The sequence below is a fragment of the Raphanus sativus genome, chromosome 2, assembly GCF_000801105.2.
Source record: "Raphanus sativus cultivar WK10039 chromosome 2, ASM80110v3, whole genome shotgun sequence".
Classification (NCBI taxonomy): domain Eukaryota; kingdom Viridiplantae; phylum Streptophyta; class Magnoliopsida; order Brassicales; family Brassicaceae; genus Raphanus; species Raphanus sativus.
Window position 1 is genome coordinate 23,361,416 of NC_079512.1, and position 21,302 is coordinate 23,382,717.

The 21,302-nt window shown below is 40.2% G+C and overlaps 1 protein-coding gene and 1 non-coding gene across 2 annotated transcripts; both read right to left on the reverse strand.

Annotated features, from left to right (window-relative positions):
• Positions 1-4,071: 4,071 nt before the first annotated feature.
• Positions 4,072-4,178, reverse strand: LOC130508938 (small nucleolar RNA R71). The gene has a single exon (XR_008943122.1). It is a non-coding gene; the product is annotated as a small nucleolar RNA R71 (small nucleolar RNA).
• A 14,622-nt stretch (positions 4,179-18,800) lies between these two features.
• On the reverse strand, positions 18,801-19,841 carry LOC130508637 (uncharacterized). Its single transcript, XM_057004233.1, has 2 exons — positions 19,362-19,841; positions 18,801-19,310 (listed from the first exon to the last, which is right to left on the reverse strand). The coding sequence occupies exons 1-2, from the start codon at positions 19,839-19,841 to the stop codon at positions 18,801-18,803; spliced, it is 990 nt and encodes a 329-aa protein (XP_056860213.1).
• Positions 19,842-21,302: the final 1,461 nt, after the last annotated feature.

Here is a 21,302-nt window from a genome sequence, read left to right on the forward strand (position 1 = left end):
GGAGAAACAAATCTGAGGCCAAGGGTCCTCTACCACCCAATTCAGCTTATAACTCCAAGTATGTGCCACTCCAACCCTGTACATATTTAATTCTCATGTTTCTTTATTTTCCTTAGATCTCTTCTTTGAGCTTACTCTCACACAAGGGACTGTGTGAAGTAAGTTTGGGGGAGAGTCTACTATCTCACATTGTTTTTTTTGTTTTGTTTACTTGTCATAAGTCTCATGCATTGTATTGCATACTTATTTGCATTCAAAAAAAAAAAAAAATTTAAAGCATTTAGTTGCATCATTTGCATTTTTAAGATTGAGTCTAGAGGCATTTAGATTGCATTCATGCATTGGGAGAAACCTTGTAAAGAACACATGTCTAGAACTCAATTTGACACCCTAGCTAAACATATCAAGTAGCTTAAGCATCTCTTGAAAGCCTTGCACGCTTTGAGCCTTGAACACTCTTCTTGAAACATGTTGCTTGCTTGAAATTGACATCGTTCTTGAAAGCCAACTCCAAACTGAACTTGAATGTAATGAACTTAATCTCTCTTGCATATGGGCACTTGCATACTTGATCATGGATCTCATACACATTTGGGTTATCTTATTCCATTATTCCACTCTCTGTTAACCCAAATGGCACTCCTTTACCCTTTAACCCTTACCATTCATTGAAGCCATCATTGATTTGCTTGAGTGAGGCCTTTTTGTGAAAGCTAGTAATGTGCAAAATCTTGAGAGTATTAAGAGCGACAATGGTTTGTTCTTATCTTTGGCTAGCACTAGGACCTCATTTGAGCTAGCACTTAGGATGGTTGTTGGGTTTGTAAGCTTGTTTTTAATCTTGGGATTGGGATGTGAGTGAGAAAGGTGAAAGAAATGAACCAAAAGAGTGAGAAAAGAAAAGAATACCACTAGGGATCTAAAAAAAAAAAAAAAGAGAAAAGCTCTAGAGTATATAAATAGGAAATCCTCTTAAGAATAAAAAGAAAAGAAACATGAAAAGAGTGGGGGAAAGAAAAGAAAAGAAAAGAAGAGCTTAGTAAAAAAAAAAAAAAAAAAAAAAAATCCCTAGTTGGTTATGATAAGAAAAAGAAGAGTGTTCATTGGGTGAGTGATGAAAGTGGGTGTATCTTTGGGTTTTGGGATGATGAAAAGAAGAAGGGTAGAACTTGAAATCATTTAGGAAAAGGGTAGAATGATGAGAACAAATCATTGTATACATGAATTGCTCCTTTTCTTAGATAAATTTTGCATAATGTTCTTGCTTCTTTTCTTGAGAGTAAGTCACCATGAAAAATGCATTTGAAACCCCTCTTGTTTTACATTAGACAATTTTCACTCACCAAGCCAAATGATTGAGATCATGTGCCCATTTGTGAGAATTCACCTTATTGTATAAATGAATGTGAGAGTTGGTCTAAAGAGCTTGTTGATGGATGAGCATTACAACTTGTGTAGAGGTATAGGAGTATGGATAGGTCTTGAGAAGCTAGAGTGTAATAAAAGTTCTTGCTCATGCTATTTGCTATATTTTCATTAGGATGTCAAGTTGAAGGCTAGAAAGTGTTTCTTTTGGTTATAAGCTCTCAATTTCAAACTCTTCTCTTTGATTGATCTTAAATGTTTACTTGTGGACAAGTAAAGGTCTAGTGTGGGGGAGTTGATATCTCATATTTTTATAGGTTTTTAGATTCATATTTTAGATTATTATGATCATTTTAGGTTGCATTTAGATGTATATATTGCATTTGCATACTTATTTGCATATTATAGGGGTTGGAGTGCACAATTGAAAGTTCTGGGTCAAATCGCGAGGTCATTTCTGCAAATTCTGAAGTTTTGGGGCTAAATTGTAAAAAGGCAGAAGTTGAGGACCAATTATGCAAAAACGAGGAAACCAGCCATTGGAGTTGTTCTTCTTGCCGGATCTGTTGACGACGCGACGGCGGCGATTAGCTGAGCCACATTGACGACGAGTACGGAAGCGGAGAAGCTTGGTTTGGTGATCCACGGCGGTGGGGGATTGTGGCGAAGAAGCTTGGTCGCGGTGAAGCTTCGCAGCAGTGAGGGCTGACTCCGACGATGACGAGGACGGGAGAGATGGCCATGGTGACGACGGAGCACGACAATGGCGGAGTTGTAGTTCGACGGAGGCGCAATGATTTGACGACAAGTGAACTCGTGCTTTGATTCATGGTGGAGACTTCGGCTCGAGATTGATTCAACGAGGTCAGTGGAGTTGCAATGTGAAGAAGTTAAGCTCGAGTCAAGAGCGGTTTGATGGCAGCGGGCAGATGACATCGCTGGGACTGAACCGAGCTCCACAGCGGCTTAGTGAAACGGGATGCGTAACCCGCTCGGGAGAAGACAAAGGCACGAAATCAAATGGTTGACCGGTTATCTCCGGTTTGACCTGGTTTAATCCAATTAAACCAGCTCGAAATTTGTCTCTCCTATATATAGTTTTAGATCCCAAAACCCTAATGTATCTCATTTTTTCTCAAGACTTTGTTTCATCTTGTAAAAGCTTGAACCTTTTAATCATTTTAAGGAAGTTCTTCATCTTAAATCTTGTTTCTCCTTCTCATAAACATGATTGGCCTTGAATCTCACATAGATTTAAGGTTTCTCATGGAGATTAGAGAGTAGACACACATTGAATTCATGGGCTAGGGTGATTAGGGTGATTAAGTGAAGATCTAGGGTGTTTAGTGTTAGATCTATTGTTTCCTTGCTTGTCTACTATCCTTAATGCTAGATTAAAGTTGGCCTCTTTGATCTAGAGCTCTAGACATTTCCCACCCACAAGGTGTTTGATGAAATGTCTGAACCAAGTAGAGCTTGCTCTAAACTTGCCTTACACAAAGACCATTGTGTTAAGGGAGTTTAGATAGTTAATAGACTCATCCCTAATGATTGCTTAGATCTTTTAGGCTCAAAGACCTTTGGTGTCTAGTTGATTAAAGCAAATGAACATTCTTCTTGACCATAGAGCTTGTTTATTTTAGTGTTCTAGACTTAAGGAAGTGTTTGATTGTTAGCTTGCCACTCTAGCTTGGATCTTAGTCATCCAAAGTCAAGTTCCTAGTCCCATGGATTCTACCTTAGCATTTGATTGAAAGTTTAGTTCTTGCACTTATTTCTTGATAGGATTTGAGATCACCTTTGTTTATATTCTAGGATCTTAACTTGTTACCATCATCCATCTTCATATTTGCTTAGATTAAGATAGTTTGTGTATTCTTGGTGTTATAGATCACTAGTTCTCTGTGGTTCGACAACCTTTATATACTATCATTTGACTTGGGAGCATTGAAAACTTCCAATATCAAATTGGCGCCGTTGCCAAGTTCTATTGTGATTTTGACATTGAGATTTAGTCATTTGCTTGAGACTAAGTCATTTTTATTGTTACTGTGATATTGGCTCTGCTTTTTCCTCTTTATTTTTCATTTCAGGTGTATGAACTTGAGAAGTAGAGGGACTACAAACCTCACTCCTCTAGTACCAGACATCCGGGCTTTGGAAAGAGAGAATACAAGAAGAAGGAGAGAAGAGGAGCAACAGGCTCATTTCAACAGATTGGGTTTTGATATGGCTCACCATCAGAACCAGAATCAAGATGGGGAGATCCCTTTGGGAGCTGCCCAAGAGGGAAATGGTCAAGGAGCTGCCAACCTTCGACCACAACACCCACAGCGCCAAGCTCGCGCCATTGGAACCTATGATCGCCCTCACATTCATGGTCATAGGTTGGGAATCAGAGCACCACCTGTGGAGAACAACAACTTCGAGATCAAGTCAGGGCTACTCAACACCATTGAGCACAACAAGTTTCATGGCCTGGCAGCTGAAGATCCTATTGATCATTTGTACAAGTTTGATCAGTATTGTAGTTTGTCCAAGACATATGGTGTCTCTGAAGATGCATTCAAGCTGAAGCTGTTTCCCTTCTCTTTGGGAGACAAGGCACATCAGTGGGAGAGGTCTGTCCCAAGTGACACTATCACCACTTGGGAGGGATGTAAGGAAGCCTTCTTGGAGAAATTCTTCTCTACCTCAAGGACAGCTAAGATAAGGAATGAGATTTCTGGTTTCCAGCAGAAGAATCTAGAGAGCTTCAATGAGGCATGGGAGAGATTCAAGGACTACCAAGCTCAGTGTCCTCATCATGGTTTCAGCAAGGAGAGCTTGCTTAGCACTTTCTACAGAGGAGTTCTCCCATCTTGCAGAAACAGACTTGACACTGCTAGTAATGGTTTCTTCTTGGGCAGAACTGAACAGGATGCAGAGGAGCTGGTGGAGAACATGGCAAAAAGTGATTCAGTCTACAATGAGGAGTATGATAGAGCCAACAGAGGGGATGACCAGCAGACAAGGAAAGATATCAAGTCTTTGCAAGACAAGTTGGACTTGGTTCTTTCAAACCAATCCAAGAAGGAGCAGGTTAGCTTTGTTGGTGATCCTAGTCAAGAGGTTCCTCCTAAGGTGAATGAAGTTGATGGTTTTGAAGGGCAAGAGGAGTTATGCTTCATCAACAACAATGGTACTTGGTACAGGAAGGAGCCCAACTTTCAGTACAACAACTACCAGCAAAGACCCTATTCCAACAACCAACACGGTGGGTACCAGCCTAAGAACAACCAACAAGGAAGCCATCAACCTCAGCAAAACCCTCCTCCTGGTTTCTCCAACAAAGGAAACCAGTCTACTCAAGCACAAGGAAGTTCTTCTCAACATCAGCCTCAAGACACAAGTGTGGAATCAATGTTCAAGCAACTACTTGAAGCTCAGTCAAGAAGTGAGAAGCAAATTGGTTATGAGTTGAAGAACATCCACTCAAAGATTGATGGGAGCTACAATGAGCTCAACAACAAGTTCAAAGCTTTGGAGAATCAGTTTGCCTCTATGAGTTCCAACTCCAATCGCCAACAAGGAACTCTTCCCGGAAAGCCTGAGCAAAACCCAAAGGAGACAATGAAAGCAATCACTTTGAGAAGTGGTAGAGAGTTGCCTTCTAGAGTTCTCATTAAGGATAATGAGAAACAAGGTGGGGAGGTGGTCATCAATGTAGATGATCATGTGGTGATTGTTGATGAGAAGACTAATGAGGAAATCTTGGAAAAGATAGTGGAAGCCAAGGGAAAAGGAAAGGTGGGAGAAGAGAAGACAGTTGTGAACAAGAATGAAGTTGCTACATCATCAAAAGAAGCTTCATTCACTCCTCCTCCCTATGAGCCAAAGCTCCCTTTTCCTGGTAGATTCAAGAGACAACTCTTGGAGAAGTACAAAGCGTTGTTTGAGAAGCAGATGAGTGAGGTTCAGATTACCATGCCTATTATAGATGCCTTCATGTTGGTACCTCAGTACAGCAAATTCTTGAAAGATGCTGTAGCACAGAAGAAGAAAGAGATGGAAGGAATGGTGGTGCTTACTCATGAGTGCAGTGCTATTATTCAGAGATTGACTGTCCCAAGGAAGCTAGAAGACCCAGGCAGTTTCACCTTGCCATGTGCTATTGGACCTTTGACATTTGAGAGGTGTCTATGTGATTTGGGAGCAAGTGTGAGTCTCATGCCTTTGTCTATTGCCAAGAAGCTTGGGTTTTCTCAGTACAAGAAGTGTAGAATCTCTTTGGTGCTAGCTGATAGGTCTGTGAAGCTTCCTATAGGCATCTTAGAAGATCTTCCTGTCATGATTGGAAACTGCGAAGTGCCTACTGATTTTGTGGTACTTGAGATGGATGAAGAACCTAAGGATCCCTTGATCTTGGGAAGACCTTTCCTTGCTACTGCTGGAGCTATGGTGAATGTAAGAGATGGCAAGATAGACCTTCATCTTGGCAAAGGAAACATCCTGCACTTTGACATCAACGAAGCTATGAAGAAGCCTACCATTCAAGGCCAAGCATTCTACATCGATGAGATGGAGACTCTAGCTGATGAGCTTCTTGAGGAGTTGGCAATTGAGGATTCCCTACAACATGCTCTAACTGTTGATAGGGAGAATCAGATGGTTGAGAACCAAGAGAGTAATGACCTTGTGAGGAGGCTAGATTCACACAAGAAGTTTGATGAGAAGGTGCAGTTTGAGGAGCTACCACAAGCAGCTTCAGCTACTCAACAAGAGGACAGTCACCAAGGTGACTGGAGTGAGCTCAAAGCCCCTAAGGTGGAGCTTAAACCCCTTCCCCATGGTGTAAGGTACGCTTTTCTTGGCCCTAATGAAACTTACCCTGTCATTGTGAGTAGTGAACTTACTGAACTTGAGCTATCTGAACTTTTAAATGCACTTAAAAGATTTAGAAAAGCAATAGGGTATTCTCTTGATGACATCAAAGGGATATCACCTACTTTGTGCATGCATAGGATACATCTTGAGGATGAATCTATGACTTCTATAGAACATCAAAGAAGGTTGAATCCCAACTTGAAAGATGTTGTAAAGAAAGAGATTCTTAAACTCTTAGATGCTGGTGTGATCTACCCTATCTCAGATAGTAAGTGGGTATCTCCTGTGCATGTAGTCCCAAAGAAAGGTGGTATCACTGTGGTCAAGAATGAGAAGGATGAATTGATACCAACTAGGACCATAACAGGTCATAGGATGTGCATTGATTACCGAAAGCTTAATTCAGCCTCTAGAAAAGATCATTTTCCATTGCCATTCATTGATCAAATGCTTGAGAGGCTTGCAAATCATCCTTTTTATTGCTTTCTTGACGGGTATTCAGGGTTCTTCCAAATACCCATACATCCCAATGATCAAGAGAAGACAACATTTACTTGCCCTTATGGTACCTTTGCATATCGAAGGATGCCATTTGGGCTATGTAATGCTCCAGCTACCTTCCAAAGGTGCATGATGTCTATCTTCTCTGATCTTATTGAGGATGTTGTGGAGGTGTTTATGGATGACTTCTCTGTCTACGGATCTTCGTTTTCTGCTTGTTTGTCCAATTTGTGCAGGGTCTTACAGAGATGTGAAGACACAAACCTCGTGCTGAATTGGGAGAAGTGTCACTTCATGGTTAAAGAGGGGATTGTGCTTGGGCACAAGATTTCTGAGAAGAGGATTGAAGTAGACAAAGCTAAGATCGAAGTGATGGTTAAGCTGCCTCCACCAAAGACAGTGAAAGACATTAGAAGCTTTCTTGGTCATGCCGGGTTCTACAGAAGATTCATCAGAGACTTCTCCATGATTGCAAGACCATTGACCAAGCTGTTGTGCAAGGAAGCCACCTTTAGCTTTGAGGTTGAGTGTCTTGAAGCCTTTAAGAAGCTGAAGAATGAGCTTGTTAGTGCTCCCATTGTCCAGCCACCAGATTGGAACCTTCCCTTTGAGATCATGTGTGATGCTAGTGACTATGCTGTGGGAGCAGTTTTGGGGCAGAAGAAAGACAAGAAGACACATGGGATCTACTATGCTAGTAGAACTCTTGATGATGCCCAAGTGAAGTATTCTACAACTGAGAAAGAGCTGTTGGCTATTGTCTTTGCTTTTGAGAAGTTTAGGAGTTACTTGGTCGGGTCAAAGGTGATTGTCTACACTGATCATGCAGCATTGAGACACCTTTTGGCAAAGAAAGATGCCAAGCCAAGACTTTTAAGATGGATTTTGCTGTTGCAAGAGTTTGATCTTGAGATTAAGGATAGACCGGGGGTTGAGAATGGTGTAGCAGATCACTTGTCTAGGATGCGAGTGGATTGTGGTATCCCCATCGATGAAGGACTTCCAGAGGAGCAGATCATGGCCATTAGAGCAGTTGAGGCAGTTTGTGAAACCGGGAAAAAGCTTGAAGAAGTTAAGGCAACTGATGAGAAAGGTCCTTGGTATGCAGATTTGGTGAACTACTTAGCTTGTGGGAAGGAGCCATTGGGGCTTGAAGGATATGCCAAGAAGAAGTTCTACAAGGATGTGAAGAGATACTATTGGGATGAACCTTACCTCTACACACTTTGCAAGGATCAACTCTATAGAAGAGTAGTAGCTGAAGAAGAAATCAATGGGATCCTCACACACTGTCATGGATCATCATATGGAGGTCACTTTGCTACATTCAAGACTATTGCTAAGGTTCTACAAGCTGGATTTTGGTGGCCACACATGTTCAAAGACACACAAGATTTTGTCTCAAGGTGTGATTCTTGCCAAAGAAGAGGGAACATCACCAAAAGAAATGAAATGCCTCAAAATCCAATACTTGAGGTGGAGGTGTTTGATGTATGGGGAATAGACTTTATGGGACCTTTTCCATCATCCTTTGGCAACAAGTACATCCTAGTGGCTGTTGATTATGTGTCCAAATGGGTTGAAGCAATTGCAAGCCCCACAAATGACTCTAGGGTGGTTCTCAAGATGTTTAAAAGCATTATCTTCCCAAGATTTGGAGTCCCTAGAGTGGTCATAAGTGATGGAGGTTCACATTTCATCAACAAGTTGTTTGAAAGCCTCCTCAAGAAGAAGGGTGTGAAGCATAAGGTGGCTACACCTTACCATCCTCAGACTAGTGGGCAAGTGGAAATTTCCAACAGGGAAATCAAGTCTATCCTAGAGAAGATTGTGGGAACTACAAGGAAAGATTGGTCTAACAAGCTTGATGATGCACTTTGGGCTTATAGGACAGCTTACAAGACTCCTTTGGGCACTACACCATTCCACCTTGTGTATGGAAAAGCTTGTCACCTTCCAGTTGAGCTAGAGTACAAGGCATTATGGGCAGTGAAGCTTCTCAACTTTGACATCAAGACAGCTAAGGAGAAGAGACTCTTTCAACTCCATGAACTTGATGAGATTAGACTTGATGCTTTTGAGAACTCAAGGATCTACAAGGAGAAGACTAAAGCTTTTCATGACAAGATGATCTTGAAGAGAGAGTTCAGCCCTGGTGATCAAGTGTTGCTGTACAATTCTCGGTTGAAGCTGTTTCCCGGAAAGCTTAAGTCTAGATGGTATGGTCCTTTCAAGGTTAAAGAAGTGAGGCCATATGGAGCAATTGTGTTGTGGAGCAATGATGGAAGAGACTTCACAGTCAATGGACAGAGAATTAAGCTCTACATGGGAAGCAACACAGAAGGAGAAGGAGTTTCGGTTCCACTCTCCGATCCTACCCAAGCCTAGCCTCAAAAGAAAGGAAGTCAAGCTAGAAACTTAAAACAAGCTCACTTGGGAGGAAATCCCATGTTTATCCTTGTACATATTTTTAATTTATTTTCTTAAGTTGCTTTGTTCTTGTTTATGTTTCTATGGTTCTAGATGGCAGGTCTCTGTTTCAGGTCTCTCAAAATGAAATCTCAGGTGTTGAGTCAAGTTATGGGATTTGAAGGTGCCATTTCGCAACCATTCACCGCGCCCTAGGGTTGCCTGCGATTAACCCACTCACGCCGCGACCCAGTACCGCAACCTCGGAGTACCCGCGGTGAAAAACTCGACGAATTTAATTAATTCGACCAGAGAGTTTCGCGGGTAACGACCGCGCGATATGATGCCTGCGACATTGACCACATCGTCGCGACCTCCCTCCGCGGTGGTACGATGCCCGCGGCGAAGATAAGTTAACCGGTTTGGTTCAGTTAAATCGAACCAAAATCGATTTCAATCCGTTCTAAACCGGACGCCAACCCTATTCCTCTGCATTATGTCGTGAAAGTGGCTCTCTCTTCCCTTTGTTCTTGCTAAAAGTTTCTTAGTTCATCACCATCTCCTCCTTACCTCTCAAGAACTCAATCTTTTCAATTCTTCATCAATTTTCGTGATTCTTGTTGCTATTTGACGGGTTTCTTGTGCTCTTGAAGTTTCTATAACTCGTTCCTTCAATCGTTTATCTCAGAATCAAGGGTAAGCTTTTCAATTTCTAGGGTTTGAGAAAAATTTCGAAATTTCTTAAAACTCAAATCTCTTAGTGATTGTTGGTAGTAGAAGTCTTATGAGTTGTTCATTAGTAGAAACCCCAGTGAATCTCGCCTTGAATTGGTCTGCATTGCAAATTTTTTGAGTTTGAGTTCTTGAGAAATTTTGAATTTTCGAAATTGTTGATAAAAGTCTCGAATTGATGTTAAGAGATGGTGATTAGGAGTGTTTTAAGCTTGTAAGCATGAGGCTTTATTGATTGACCAGTTTTCATTTCATAGTTTTCTTTTAAAGTCATGATAAATTTCTCTCTTGAGTGTTGCTCCTTGAACTTGATCTCACCCTCTTCTTGAGTATTTCTTTTGTAGGCGTATAGCATGGGAAAGACAAGAGACACTATACCAAAGCCATCTCATGTGCCAAGAAAAGATTCATTGTATACAAGTGGAGAAGGAGGGTCAAGTTCTTCTCAAGCTAAGGGTCGCAAGGACAAAGAAATAATGAGGGAGGAACAGATAGCAGAAGGAAGCTCTCATGAATCTGAAAGTGAAGAGGAACCAGTCCTCAAGAGGAAGAAAAGGGAACCAAAGCCAAAAAAAAAGCCACCTCCACCATCAGAAATTGCTAAACTCTTCAAGGGGATGACTTTCATGCCGACAGCCTATCCTGATCCTCTCATGTTGCAACGTCTAGGCTTATATGAAGATGTGAAGTTCATGTTGGGCAAGATGGGCCTTGAGAGCTTGTTGACATTGCAGAGACCAGGTTATGCGACAGCCACATGCCAGTTCCTCTCAACACTTGATGCTACATTCTACTCAAAAGAAGATGCAGATGAGGGATATGGGTTCATCAAGTTCAAGATTGGAAGACAAACTTATCGGATGTCCTTCAAGAGGATTAGTGAAGTCATGGGATTCCCGGATAGACGTATTCCAAGGCTTGGAAGTAACCGTGTTGATCCACCAGGTTTGTGGAATATGATTGGAGTGGGACCTTATGATACAAAGCTGATTAAAGGAGCTGACATTAGGAATCCTTCTCTCAGATATGTCCAAAGAATCCTATCAAGCACTCTTTATGCAAGAAAAGATCCGGGAAGAGTTGTTGAGGATGAGCTGAGGTTCCTTACCCTAAGCCTCAGGGATGTGATAGGAAAGTGGAGCGATGGTATAAATCTTCATCGTGATGGAATGATTGACCCGGGGATTGTGGGGCTTTTTGTGAACCGTCTACTTCACTATCAGCAGTGGGCTTGGACGAAGAAAGACAAAGAACCAAAGCTGAGTATTGGAGGTCTTATCACACCACTCCTAGAGGCAATGGAGGTTCCTTTACCCGACGCCGACGTTGGATTTATATCCATGGATGAATCATTCCTAACCAACAGTGGATTCCTTGGTGGAAGGGTAGGAAACTTATGGGTTTATTGCTTCAAGGTGGTGAAAGAACAGAATAAGTATGTGAGGGTTTTTCTTCCCAACCAAAGACTCACATCTGTGGCTGATAGGGAGAACATCAAATTCAGAATCCCTGAAGAAGCTTTGTATAACCCTGATGTTCATGAGATACCCAAAAAGATCAGTAAGAGCAAGAGGAAGCAAGCCACTGATGACTCTCAGCAGGAGGAACAAGCTGCGCATGAACCTGCAAGCCCCATTTACGGAAGTTCCCGGTACTACTTCCCACCTTATAGTGGAGCTCTAGCTGACGGCCCCCTCCGTGAAGCTCACCAACAGATTAGGACACTGCAGCGAGGGAACAAGTTTCAGGATAGGACGATAGCAAAGCTAGTGAAATCTGTGAACTACTTGGCAAAGAAGTTGAAGAGCTTGACTTTGAGACCGAGGAGATCCCGAGCTTCTACTCCTATCACTACAGATGATCCTATGGATGATGATGGAGCCGCGGTTGATGAAGAACAGATTCATGCTCATAGACATTCATACCATGGAGATGCTAGCGCTACTGAAGCATACTATGAGGAACCACGTGCTTCTCTTCGAGAGCCCCGTCAGCGCAGGCCTAGAAGGCAGAGACATCCAGTCCCAGTATTACCTCCCAACGACTCCGGCAATGAAACGCCCTACATCCCCACTTCTGACACAGACGAGCAGCTCGATTTCACCGAGCCTTGAGGTACTTCTCAAACCATTTCTTGTACATATTTCTTTCCTTGTTTTTTTTTCAGTATCTCTTCCCCTCTTGATCACATAGAGACTGTGTGATTCAAGTGTGGGGGGAGGTACCAAGTATCTGATCATTTATGTGTTTCATGTCATTGTCATGCATTGTACATATTTTTATGCATTATAAAAAGCCAAAAAAAATCTGAAAAATTTGAAAAAAAAATTCAAAAAGAAGCATGTAGTTGCATTTGCATCTTTAAGATCGAGTCTAGAGCATTCATCTGCTTGCATAAAAAAAAAAAAAAAAAATTAATTAATTAGGAGTCTTTAAGCATGCATATAGGATGCATTCATTCATGCATAGGGGGCTAGGATTGAAACAACCTTGCAAAGAGCTCATGCTTAGTACTCAATGTGATACCCTTTGTAATCATGGTAAGTAGCTTGAGCATCCTTTGAAAAACTTGTAGATTTCGAGCCTTGAAAACTCTTCTTGAAACATGTTGCTTGCTTGATATTGACATTGCTCTTGAAAGCCAACTCCAATTTGAACTTGAACTTAATGAACTTAATCTCTCTTGCATATGGGCACTTGCATACTTGATCATGGATCTCATACACATTTGGGTTATCTTATTCCATTCATTATCCTTTGTTAACCCAAATGGAACTCTCCTACCCCTAAACCCTTAGCCATTCTTTGAGACCAACATCGATTTGCTTGAGTGAGGCCTTCTTTTTGACAGCTTGTCATGTGCAAAATCTTGAGAGTATTGGGAGCGACATAGATTTGTTCTCATCTCTTGCTAGCATAGGATCCTCATTTGAGTTAGCATCTAGGATGGTTGTTGGGTTTGTTTATTTTAAAGTTTGTTATCTTGGGTTTGGGAGAAAAGAAAAGATGAGAAAGATGATCAAAAAGTTGAAAAAAAAAAAAAAAAAAAGAGCCACTAAGGATCAAAAATAAGAAATCTCTAGATTTAGTCTATTTGAACCTTCCCCCAATATAAAGAAAAGAAAAAAAAAATGATGAATCAATAAGATGGTGGGAAGGTAGATAGAGCTAAAAGTTGTGGAAAGTTAATAAAAAGATCCTTAGATGGTTAAATTAAAGAGTTCATGAGGTGAGTGTGATAAAGTGGGTTACTTTGGGTATTGGGATGAATGTGAATAGGGGTGAAGCTTGTTATATCACTTAGGAAAGGGTAGAATGATGAGAATGGATCTATGTATGCATAAATTGCTCCTGGTCTTAGATAAATTTTGCATAATGATCAAGCTCCTTGTTCTTGAGTGATTGCCACTTTGAAATGATTTATTTGAGCCATTGTTTTCATTCACATTTGACCACTTTGTTCACCAAGCCAAATGATTAGGATCATGTGCCCATTTGCAAGTATTCACCTTATGTGTTTGTATAAATGAATGTGAGAGTTGGTCTAAAGAGCTTGTTGATGGATAAGCATTGCAACTTGTGTAGAGGTTTAAGAATATTGATAGGCCTAGAGAAGTTAGAGTTGGAAAAAGTCTTTGCTCTTGCTATTTGTTATGACTATGTAAGGATATCATATTGATGACTAAGAAGAGTTTCTTTTGGTTATGAGCCCCCCTTTCAAACCTCTTCTCCTTTTTGATCTTGAAAGTTTACTTGTGGACAAGTAAAGGTCTAGTGTGGGGGAGTTGATATCTTGTGTATTTCATGGTTTTAACCATCCATTTTGCATTCATTTTGATTATTTAAGTTAGTGTTTAGGTTTGTCTAGGTTGCATTGCATGGTGTTTATGTGTTTTCAGGTTTGGAGAAGTACTAATCAGATTTTGGAGCTTAAGAAGTCATGAAACGTCCAAATGGTGAGTAATGGTGCGGTAGCAGGGAACCTTCGCGGGCAAATGGAGGCTGCGACGAACCATGACGACCGCAGGCAACCATCGCGGGTGAAGGCAGGTCGCGACGAGAATTCGACGAATCCGACCAGAGAGTTTCGCGGGCTGTCATCGCAGGAAGAAGAGGGCGCGGCCATAGCATGCGTATCGCGGCCTACTTTCGCGGGTTTGAGAAGGCTGCGGCCGAAGTTTAAAACAGACTTTATCCATTTTCTATTTGGGTCGGCCCAGGGTTGTTGGGTTGACCCGGTTCGAGTTTTAGAGTAGTATAAATACATTTTAGACCTAAAGGTTATGATATCTTGTTTTCTTTGTAATCACATTAGCTATTTTGGTGAAAGACTTAATCTTGAGCTTCTTTTCATCTCTATCTCTTGTGATTATTGATCAATCTTGACCACTAAGCATGATTAACCTTCAATCATCCATGGGTTTTGGGTTATTCATGTCTATTAGTGAGTAGTTACCTTTTGGATTCATGGGCTAGGGTGATTAGAGTGATTAAGTGAAGATCTAAGGGTGTTTAGTGTTAGGTCTCTTGTTTCCTTGCTTGTCTACTTCTCTTAATGCTAGATTAATGTTGGCCTCTTTATTCTAGAGCTCTAGACATTTCCCACCCACAAGGTGTTTGATGAAATGTCTGAACCAAGTAGAGCTTGCTCTAAACTTGCCTTACACAAAGACCATTGTGTTAAGGGAGTTTAGATAGTTAATAGACTCATCCTTAATGATTGCTTAGATCTTTTAGGCTCAAAGATCTTTGATGTCTAGTTGATTAAAGCAAATGAGCATTCTTCTTGACCATAGAGCTTGCTTATTTCAGTGTTCTAGACTTAAGGAAGTTATTTGATTGAAAGTTGCCACCCTTAGATCGGATCTCAATCGCTTGAAGTCAAATGCCTAGCCCCATGAGTCCTATTGTCCTAGATTGATTGAAAGCTTGTTCCTTTATTACATTTTAGCATAGTTCTAGTTCGCATCATCATTCAAAACCTGTTTGCACTTAGATTAAGCATAGATTTGTATTCTCAGTGCATCGAAATCACCTAGGATTGGTTCGACATCTCACATACTACTTCATTTGATAAGGACCCGAAAAGTCCTGTTATCAATAACACTCCCCCTTGGATGCCATAACCATATCGGGCTTGTAATGTGCTAACGTTGCCTCATTAAAACCTTACTAGGAAAACCCATTGGGACAAAACCATAGTTAAGGAAAAAGAGTACAACACACATTACTCCCCCTGATTTGGACAGCACTGAAGGTCCTTGAGTCTACGCAAGCCAATCTGCTTCGTGAGCTTCTTGAATGTGCTGGTGGGAAGTGACTTGGTGAAGAGGTCGGCTGAGTTCTCACTAGACCGGATTTGGACGACATTGACCTCCTTGGATTTCTGCAACTCATGGGTGAAGAAGAACTTGGGTAAAATATGTTTGGTCCGGTCACCTTTGATATACCCATCTTTGAGTTGAGCAATGCAGGCTGCATTGTCCTCGACCATACCACTATCTGATCGGATGTGTTGGGTCATGGACCTCAACCATACACACTCACGACTTGCCTCATGCATGGCTAAGATTTCTGAGTGATTAGATGAAGTGGCTGCTATAGTCTGTTTCATGGAACGCCATGATATTGCAGTACCACCATGAGTGAACACATAGCCGGTTTGGGACCGAGCACGGTGTGGATCAGATAAGTAGCCTGCATCAGCAAAGCCTACTAAACCATCTTTGGTTTCATTTGTATAAAATAAACCCAAATCCTTAGTTCCTTGAAGGTAACGTAAGATATGTTTAATTCCGTTCCAGTGTCTTTGGGTCGGACATGAACTAAAACGAGCTAGGAGGTTGACGGCAAAACATATATCTGGTCTAGTGTGGCTAGCCAAATACATTAACGCTCCTATGGCACTGAGGTAAGGCACTTTAGGACCCAGGACGTCCTCATCGTCCTTCTTAGGACCGAATGGGTCAGTGTCCACTCCAAGGGACCTCACAACCATTGGGCTGCTCAATGGGTGAGCCTGGTCCATATTAAATCTCTTGAGTACTCTTTCTATATATGCCTTTTGATGCACAAGGATTCCTCCTTTTATGTACTCAAGTTGTAATCCCAAACAGACTTTAGTTTTACCTAGGTCTTTCATTTCAAACTCTTTTTTGAGACATTCAACTGTTTGGGCGATTTCCCCAGAGGTTCCAATGATGTTCAAATCATCAACATACACTGCTATGATAACAAATCCATTGTTTGCAAACTTCTTTATAAAGATACATGAACTGATAGGGTCATTCTTATAGCCTTCTTTGGCAAGGTACTCGCTCAAGCGATTGTACCACATTCGACCACTTTGCTTAAGTCCATATAAGGATTTGTTCAGCCTTATGCAGTGTTCTTCTCGAGAACCTTTGTTAGCTTTAAGCTCAATACCCTCTGGTAATCTCATATATATTTCATTATCCAGTAGACCATAAAGGTATGCGGTTACAACATCCATTAACCGCATATCCAAATTTTCTTTGATGGCCAGACTTATTAAAAATCGAAATGTAGTTGCATCCACCACAGGGGAGTATGTCTCCTCATAATCGATGCCTGGTATTTGTGAGAATCCTTGTGCAACAAGCTGTGCTTTGTATCTTACAATTTCACCATGTTCATTTCTCTTCCTCACAAATACCCACTTATATCCCACTGGTTTAACATCACAAGGTGTCCGGATAATCGATCCAAAGATATTCCTTTTCTTAAATGATTCTAACTCCACGTTTATGGCTTCTTTCCATTTTAGCCAATCTGATCTTTGAGTGCACTCTAGTATAGACGTGGGTTCATGATCCTCATTTAAGTCCATCATTTCAAGGGCTACATTATATGCAAATATATCATCGATGTCGACATCTTTTCGGTTCCATTTTGTCCCAGACATTAAGTAATTAATCGAGATCTCATCATTATCAATGCCTTCAGTACCATGAGGCCCGGCGTCCCGAACCCCAAGTGTTGATACTGACGGCATAGCCATTTCGGCCTTGTCTGGACAATCTATGACCTCGGTTTCTTTTGCACCTTTCTTTGTTTTCCGAGGTCTTTTATCTTTGGAACCAATTGGTCTACCACGCTTGAGGCGTGCCTTAGACTCAGTAGCCACTTGATTGTGTCCATCTTGGACATCAATACTTATTGGTGCATTACAAGCTGGTATATAGGACTTAGTCACTCTTTTCGGGTCAGCAAAGGAATCAGGCAATTGATTAGCTAGCTTTTGCATATGAATTATTTTCTGGACCTCTAAATCATATGATTGAGTCCGGGGATCTTGCCATGATAAGGATGTTTGATTCCATATTATCACTTTGCCCAGCTTGTTATTTTCTACCCCTAATGTTGGGTACTCTGATTCATCAAAATGACAATCAGCATATCTGGCCTTAAATAAATCTCCAGTAGTGGGCTCAAGATATTTAATAATGGTTGGAGAATCAAAACCAACATATATCCCCATCCTCCTTTGAGGTCCCATTTTTGTTCTCTGTGGTGGTGCAATAGGAACATACACAGAACATCCAAATGTTTTAATATGGGACACGTCTGGCTCATGACCCGAGAGTAATTGGGATGGAGAATATTTATGTTCACTGGATGGCCTTATTCGTATCAATTCAGCAGCATGTAAAACTGCATGTCCCCAAGCTGATACTGGTAGCTTCGACCTCATGAGTAATGGTCGAGCAATCAACTGGATTCTTTTAATGAAGGATTCGGCCAATATGTTCTGTGTATGTACATGTGCCACGGAGTGTTCCACACTTACCCCCATGGACATACAGTAATCATTAAAAGCTCGGGAACTGAATTCACTTACATTGTCAAGACGTATAGTCTTTAGTGGAAAATCTGGAAAGTGGGCTCTCAGTCTTATGATCTGGGCCAATAAGCTTGCAAGTGCCAAGTTTCTAGATGATAATAGACAAACATGCGACCATCTGGTCGATGCGTCAATCAGGACCATGAAATATCGAAATGTCCCACAAGGTGGGTGAATTGGTCCACATATATCACCTTGTATCCTTTTCAGAAAGTTCAATGTTTCTTTAACCTCCTTTACCGGTGATGGCCTTATTATTAATTTCCCTTGTGAGCATGGAATACATGTAAGGCTCTTAGGGATAATATTCCTTTCTTTCAAGTAATGGCCAGTTGAGTTCAAAATTATTTTGCGCATCATGGTCGAACCAGGATGGCCGAGCCTTTCATGCCATTGTTTGAACTCATCATTCATTGTGGCATTTGTCTCAAGCACTTTTATATCGGCACAATAGAGGCCCATAGATATAGCAGGGATAGTCTCTAGGACTTTTTTATGGCCTTGGGCATTCTTATAAATCAAAAGGAATTCTTTCTTTCCCTTGCCCCTAGTTTCAACATGTAGATCGTTCATTCGAATGTCTTTGAAACTTAATAAATTTCTCTTTAATTTAGGAGAATATAATGCATTAGAAATTTCTAGATGCGTGCCATTAGGCATTATTAAGTTAGCCAAGCCATGGCCTTTAATAAGGCTGGCTGTGCCTGCTATAGTTTTGATATTGGCACTCTTTAAGATAAGGTTAGCAAAATATCCTTTATCTTTTAATATAGTGTGACTTGATCCACTATCTATTACTAGCAGGTCTTTGTCTTCTTTCATTTCTGAAAAATAGACAAGAGTCAGCACCATAGATATTATTTGGGAGAAATGATGTCTTAATGGTTTTGTCTTTGTTGTTCTTAATAAGTTTAACTTATATAAGGCATATATATATAAAATAAAAATTTTATTTCATAGATAGAATTGCCAAAGTCATAGAACATAGGGAACAAAGACATAAAGCCAAAGCAAAAATGCAAAGTGCAAAGACAAAAGCAACTTGATGTCGGAATCTTCATATTCAGCCACTTTTAAGGAGATCCGAAGTCTCATAATCAGCTTGATCATTCTCATGGTCTAGATCATTCTCATCATCATGATGGACCCAATTTGCCACAGGGTCTTTTCCCTTTATGCTCTCCTGGTAGAGTTTAACAAGATGTTGGGGAGTTCTGCATCGGTTAGCCCAATGATTGGTCATCCCACAACGATAGCAAGGAGTTTTGGTCGAGCCATGGGTTTTGAAGTCGGACTTATACCCATGGCTAGCATGATGACCTCGGCTATAGCCTCGGCCTCGGCAGCGACCAAGATGATCTCGTGGTTGGAATCCACGTCCTCGTGGCTGAAACCCACGACCTCGTAGTTGAAACCCACGGTTACTTCCTTGCCATCTTCCACGGCCTCTCATGCGACCGCGGTATGACTCTCTTGGAGTCTCATCTTTTGGCTCTATGGCCGCATGTGCCTCAGGCAATGCTTTAGTACCAGGTGGCCTTAGCTCACTGTTCATCATGAGTAACTCATTGTTCTGTTCAGCAAGCAACAAACAAGAGATTAAGGCAGCATAAGTGGAGAAAACCTTTTCTCGGTACTGTTGCTGAAGCAACATATTGTTGGTGTGGAATGTGGAAAATGTTTTCTCCAGCATATCAGCATCAGTGACAGTCTCCCCACACAATTTCAACTTGGAGACTATCTTGAACATAACCGAGTTATACTCTTCCACAGATTTATAGTCTTGGATTCTTAGGTTCCTCCAATCATAAAGGGCCTTTGGCAGGATCACAGTTTTCTGATGATCATATCTGTTTTTCAACTCTGTCCAAAGTTCCAGAGGATCCTCAATAGTGAGGTACTGGTCTTTAAGACCTTCAGCCAGATGATGGCAAATGATCACAATGGCCTGGTATTTATTCTTAACCGATGGCTCAGTGTCTTCAGTGATAGTATCACCAAGATTTTTAGACCTCAAGAGAATTTTGGTATCAAGTGCCCATTGGAGGTAATTATCTCCGGAGAGATTGAGGGCAGCAAACTCAAGGTTGTTGATTTTCGACATCTGAATCAAATAATCCATAAGGAATGAGGATTCATAATAGTATGATCAATCCATGTTCAGATTTATGAATGGAGATTTTGATCATGGCTTTAATATATATTCTTTTTATATTTCTGAAAGATTTATATGTATTATATAATATGGATGATTTATATAAAGTAATCATTGTCAAACAGCATATAAAAATGCAGCATATAAACATGACAAGAAATGATTATAATTTTCAGGATTTAATTCAAGGTATCATGATCAGAATTATCTACCATATGAATGAATAATCAATTTCAATAAGACAATATGATAGGTGAATGAAAATGGTCAGTTCAGAATATGAGCATGATATAATAAAATTTCTAAACCAAGTTCAATTCAATATGGATGTTTCAGAATAATAGATGTTATGCAAAAATGATCTAGAATATAATTCAATCATCACAAAATCATTTTCAAGGTTGTGGACTATGTTTCACAAATTTTAGTATGATCATGTATCATGGGTTATATCCTCACTCCCCCTCATGAACATACTCAAATTTGTGGTGCATAGTAATATATAATGAACATATTATATAGTCATGAACATCTATAATGAACTTATATCAAGGCTGATCAGAATTTAAATAAAAGATGACAAACAATAATAAGATCAAATGATATCAACCTATAATTTATTTCATCTTATGTCATATTAATGCAAAACAGGACTATAGGTTATAAAATTTAAATGCCAAGTCAAATAAAATCGAAAATGCATTTATAAAAATCGAAATTGCATTTATAAAATCATATCAGTTATAAAGAAAATAAAAACAGTCAAAGATATGCAATCAATTGGTTTTAATATTTATTTTATTTTGGTTGACTGAATTAATTTTTTTTTTCAGGGAGGCTGGCCGAAAATGGCACAGCAAGGGATTCAAGGTTTTGATCTTTGAGTTTTTGATGGTATTGATAAACGACTTATACACCCTGCTGGAACAGCTGGTGATGCGAATAAACAATGGTTTGATTATTGGTTTCAATCCTTTAGACAAATCCGGATTTAAGGCCGGATCATATAGGAGAAAGGTAGAGCCTATTAATGGCTTGCAAACCAGGAAGGGGATTTAGGATTTCACAAAACTTTTATAAGATTTCAAAAGTTCTTATAATCAAGATTCATATAGATCTTTATGTTCTTTAATAAGTTTTACAGATTTTAGAGATTCAAGATAATTTTTAGAATCAATATACTTATAGAACTTTTGATTCAAGATTAATATTTAGATAATAATTTTAGAACAACAGGTTTTAGTAAGTTTTATAGGATTCATATAGATCCAAGATATGAACATATAGTGTTCTTATGAACATGTTCTTAGATATGTTCTTATATTTTGGATTTTGATTAAAGTTTTGATTAGTTTACCTCTTCTTAACCAGGAATCTGAATGGACCACCTTGAGCAAGATCTTGAGAGCT

Coding starts and splice junctions, on each gene's coding strand:
- LOC130508637 (XM_057004233.1), bottom strand. CDS start 19,841: ATGTCGAAAATCAACAACCTTGAGTTTGCTGCCCTCAATCTCTCCGGA. Junction 19,311..19,361: donor AGCAACAGTACCGAGAAAAG/GTTTTCTCCACT, acceptor CTTGCTGAACAG/AACAATGAGTTACTCATGAT.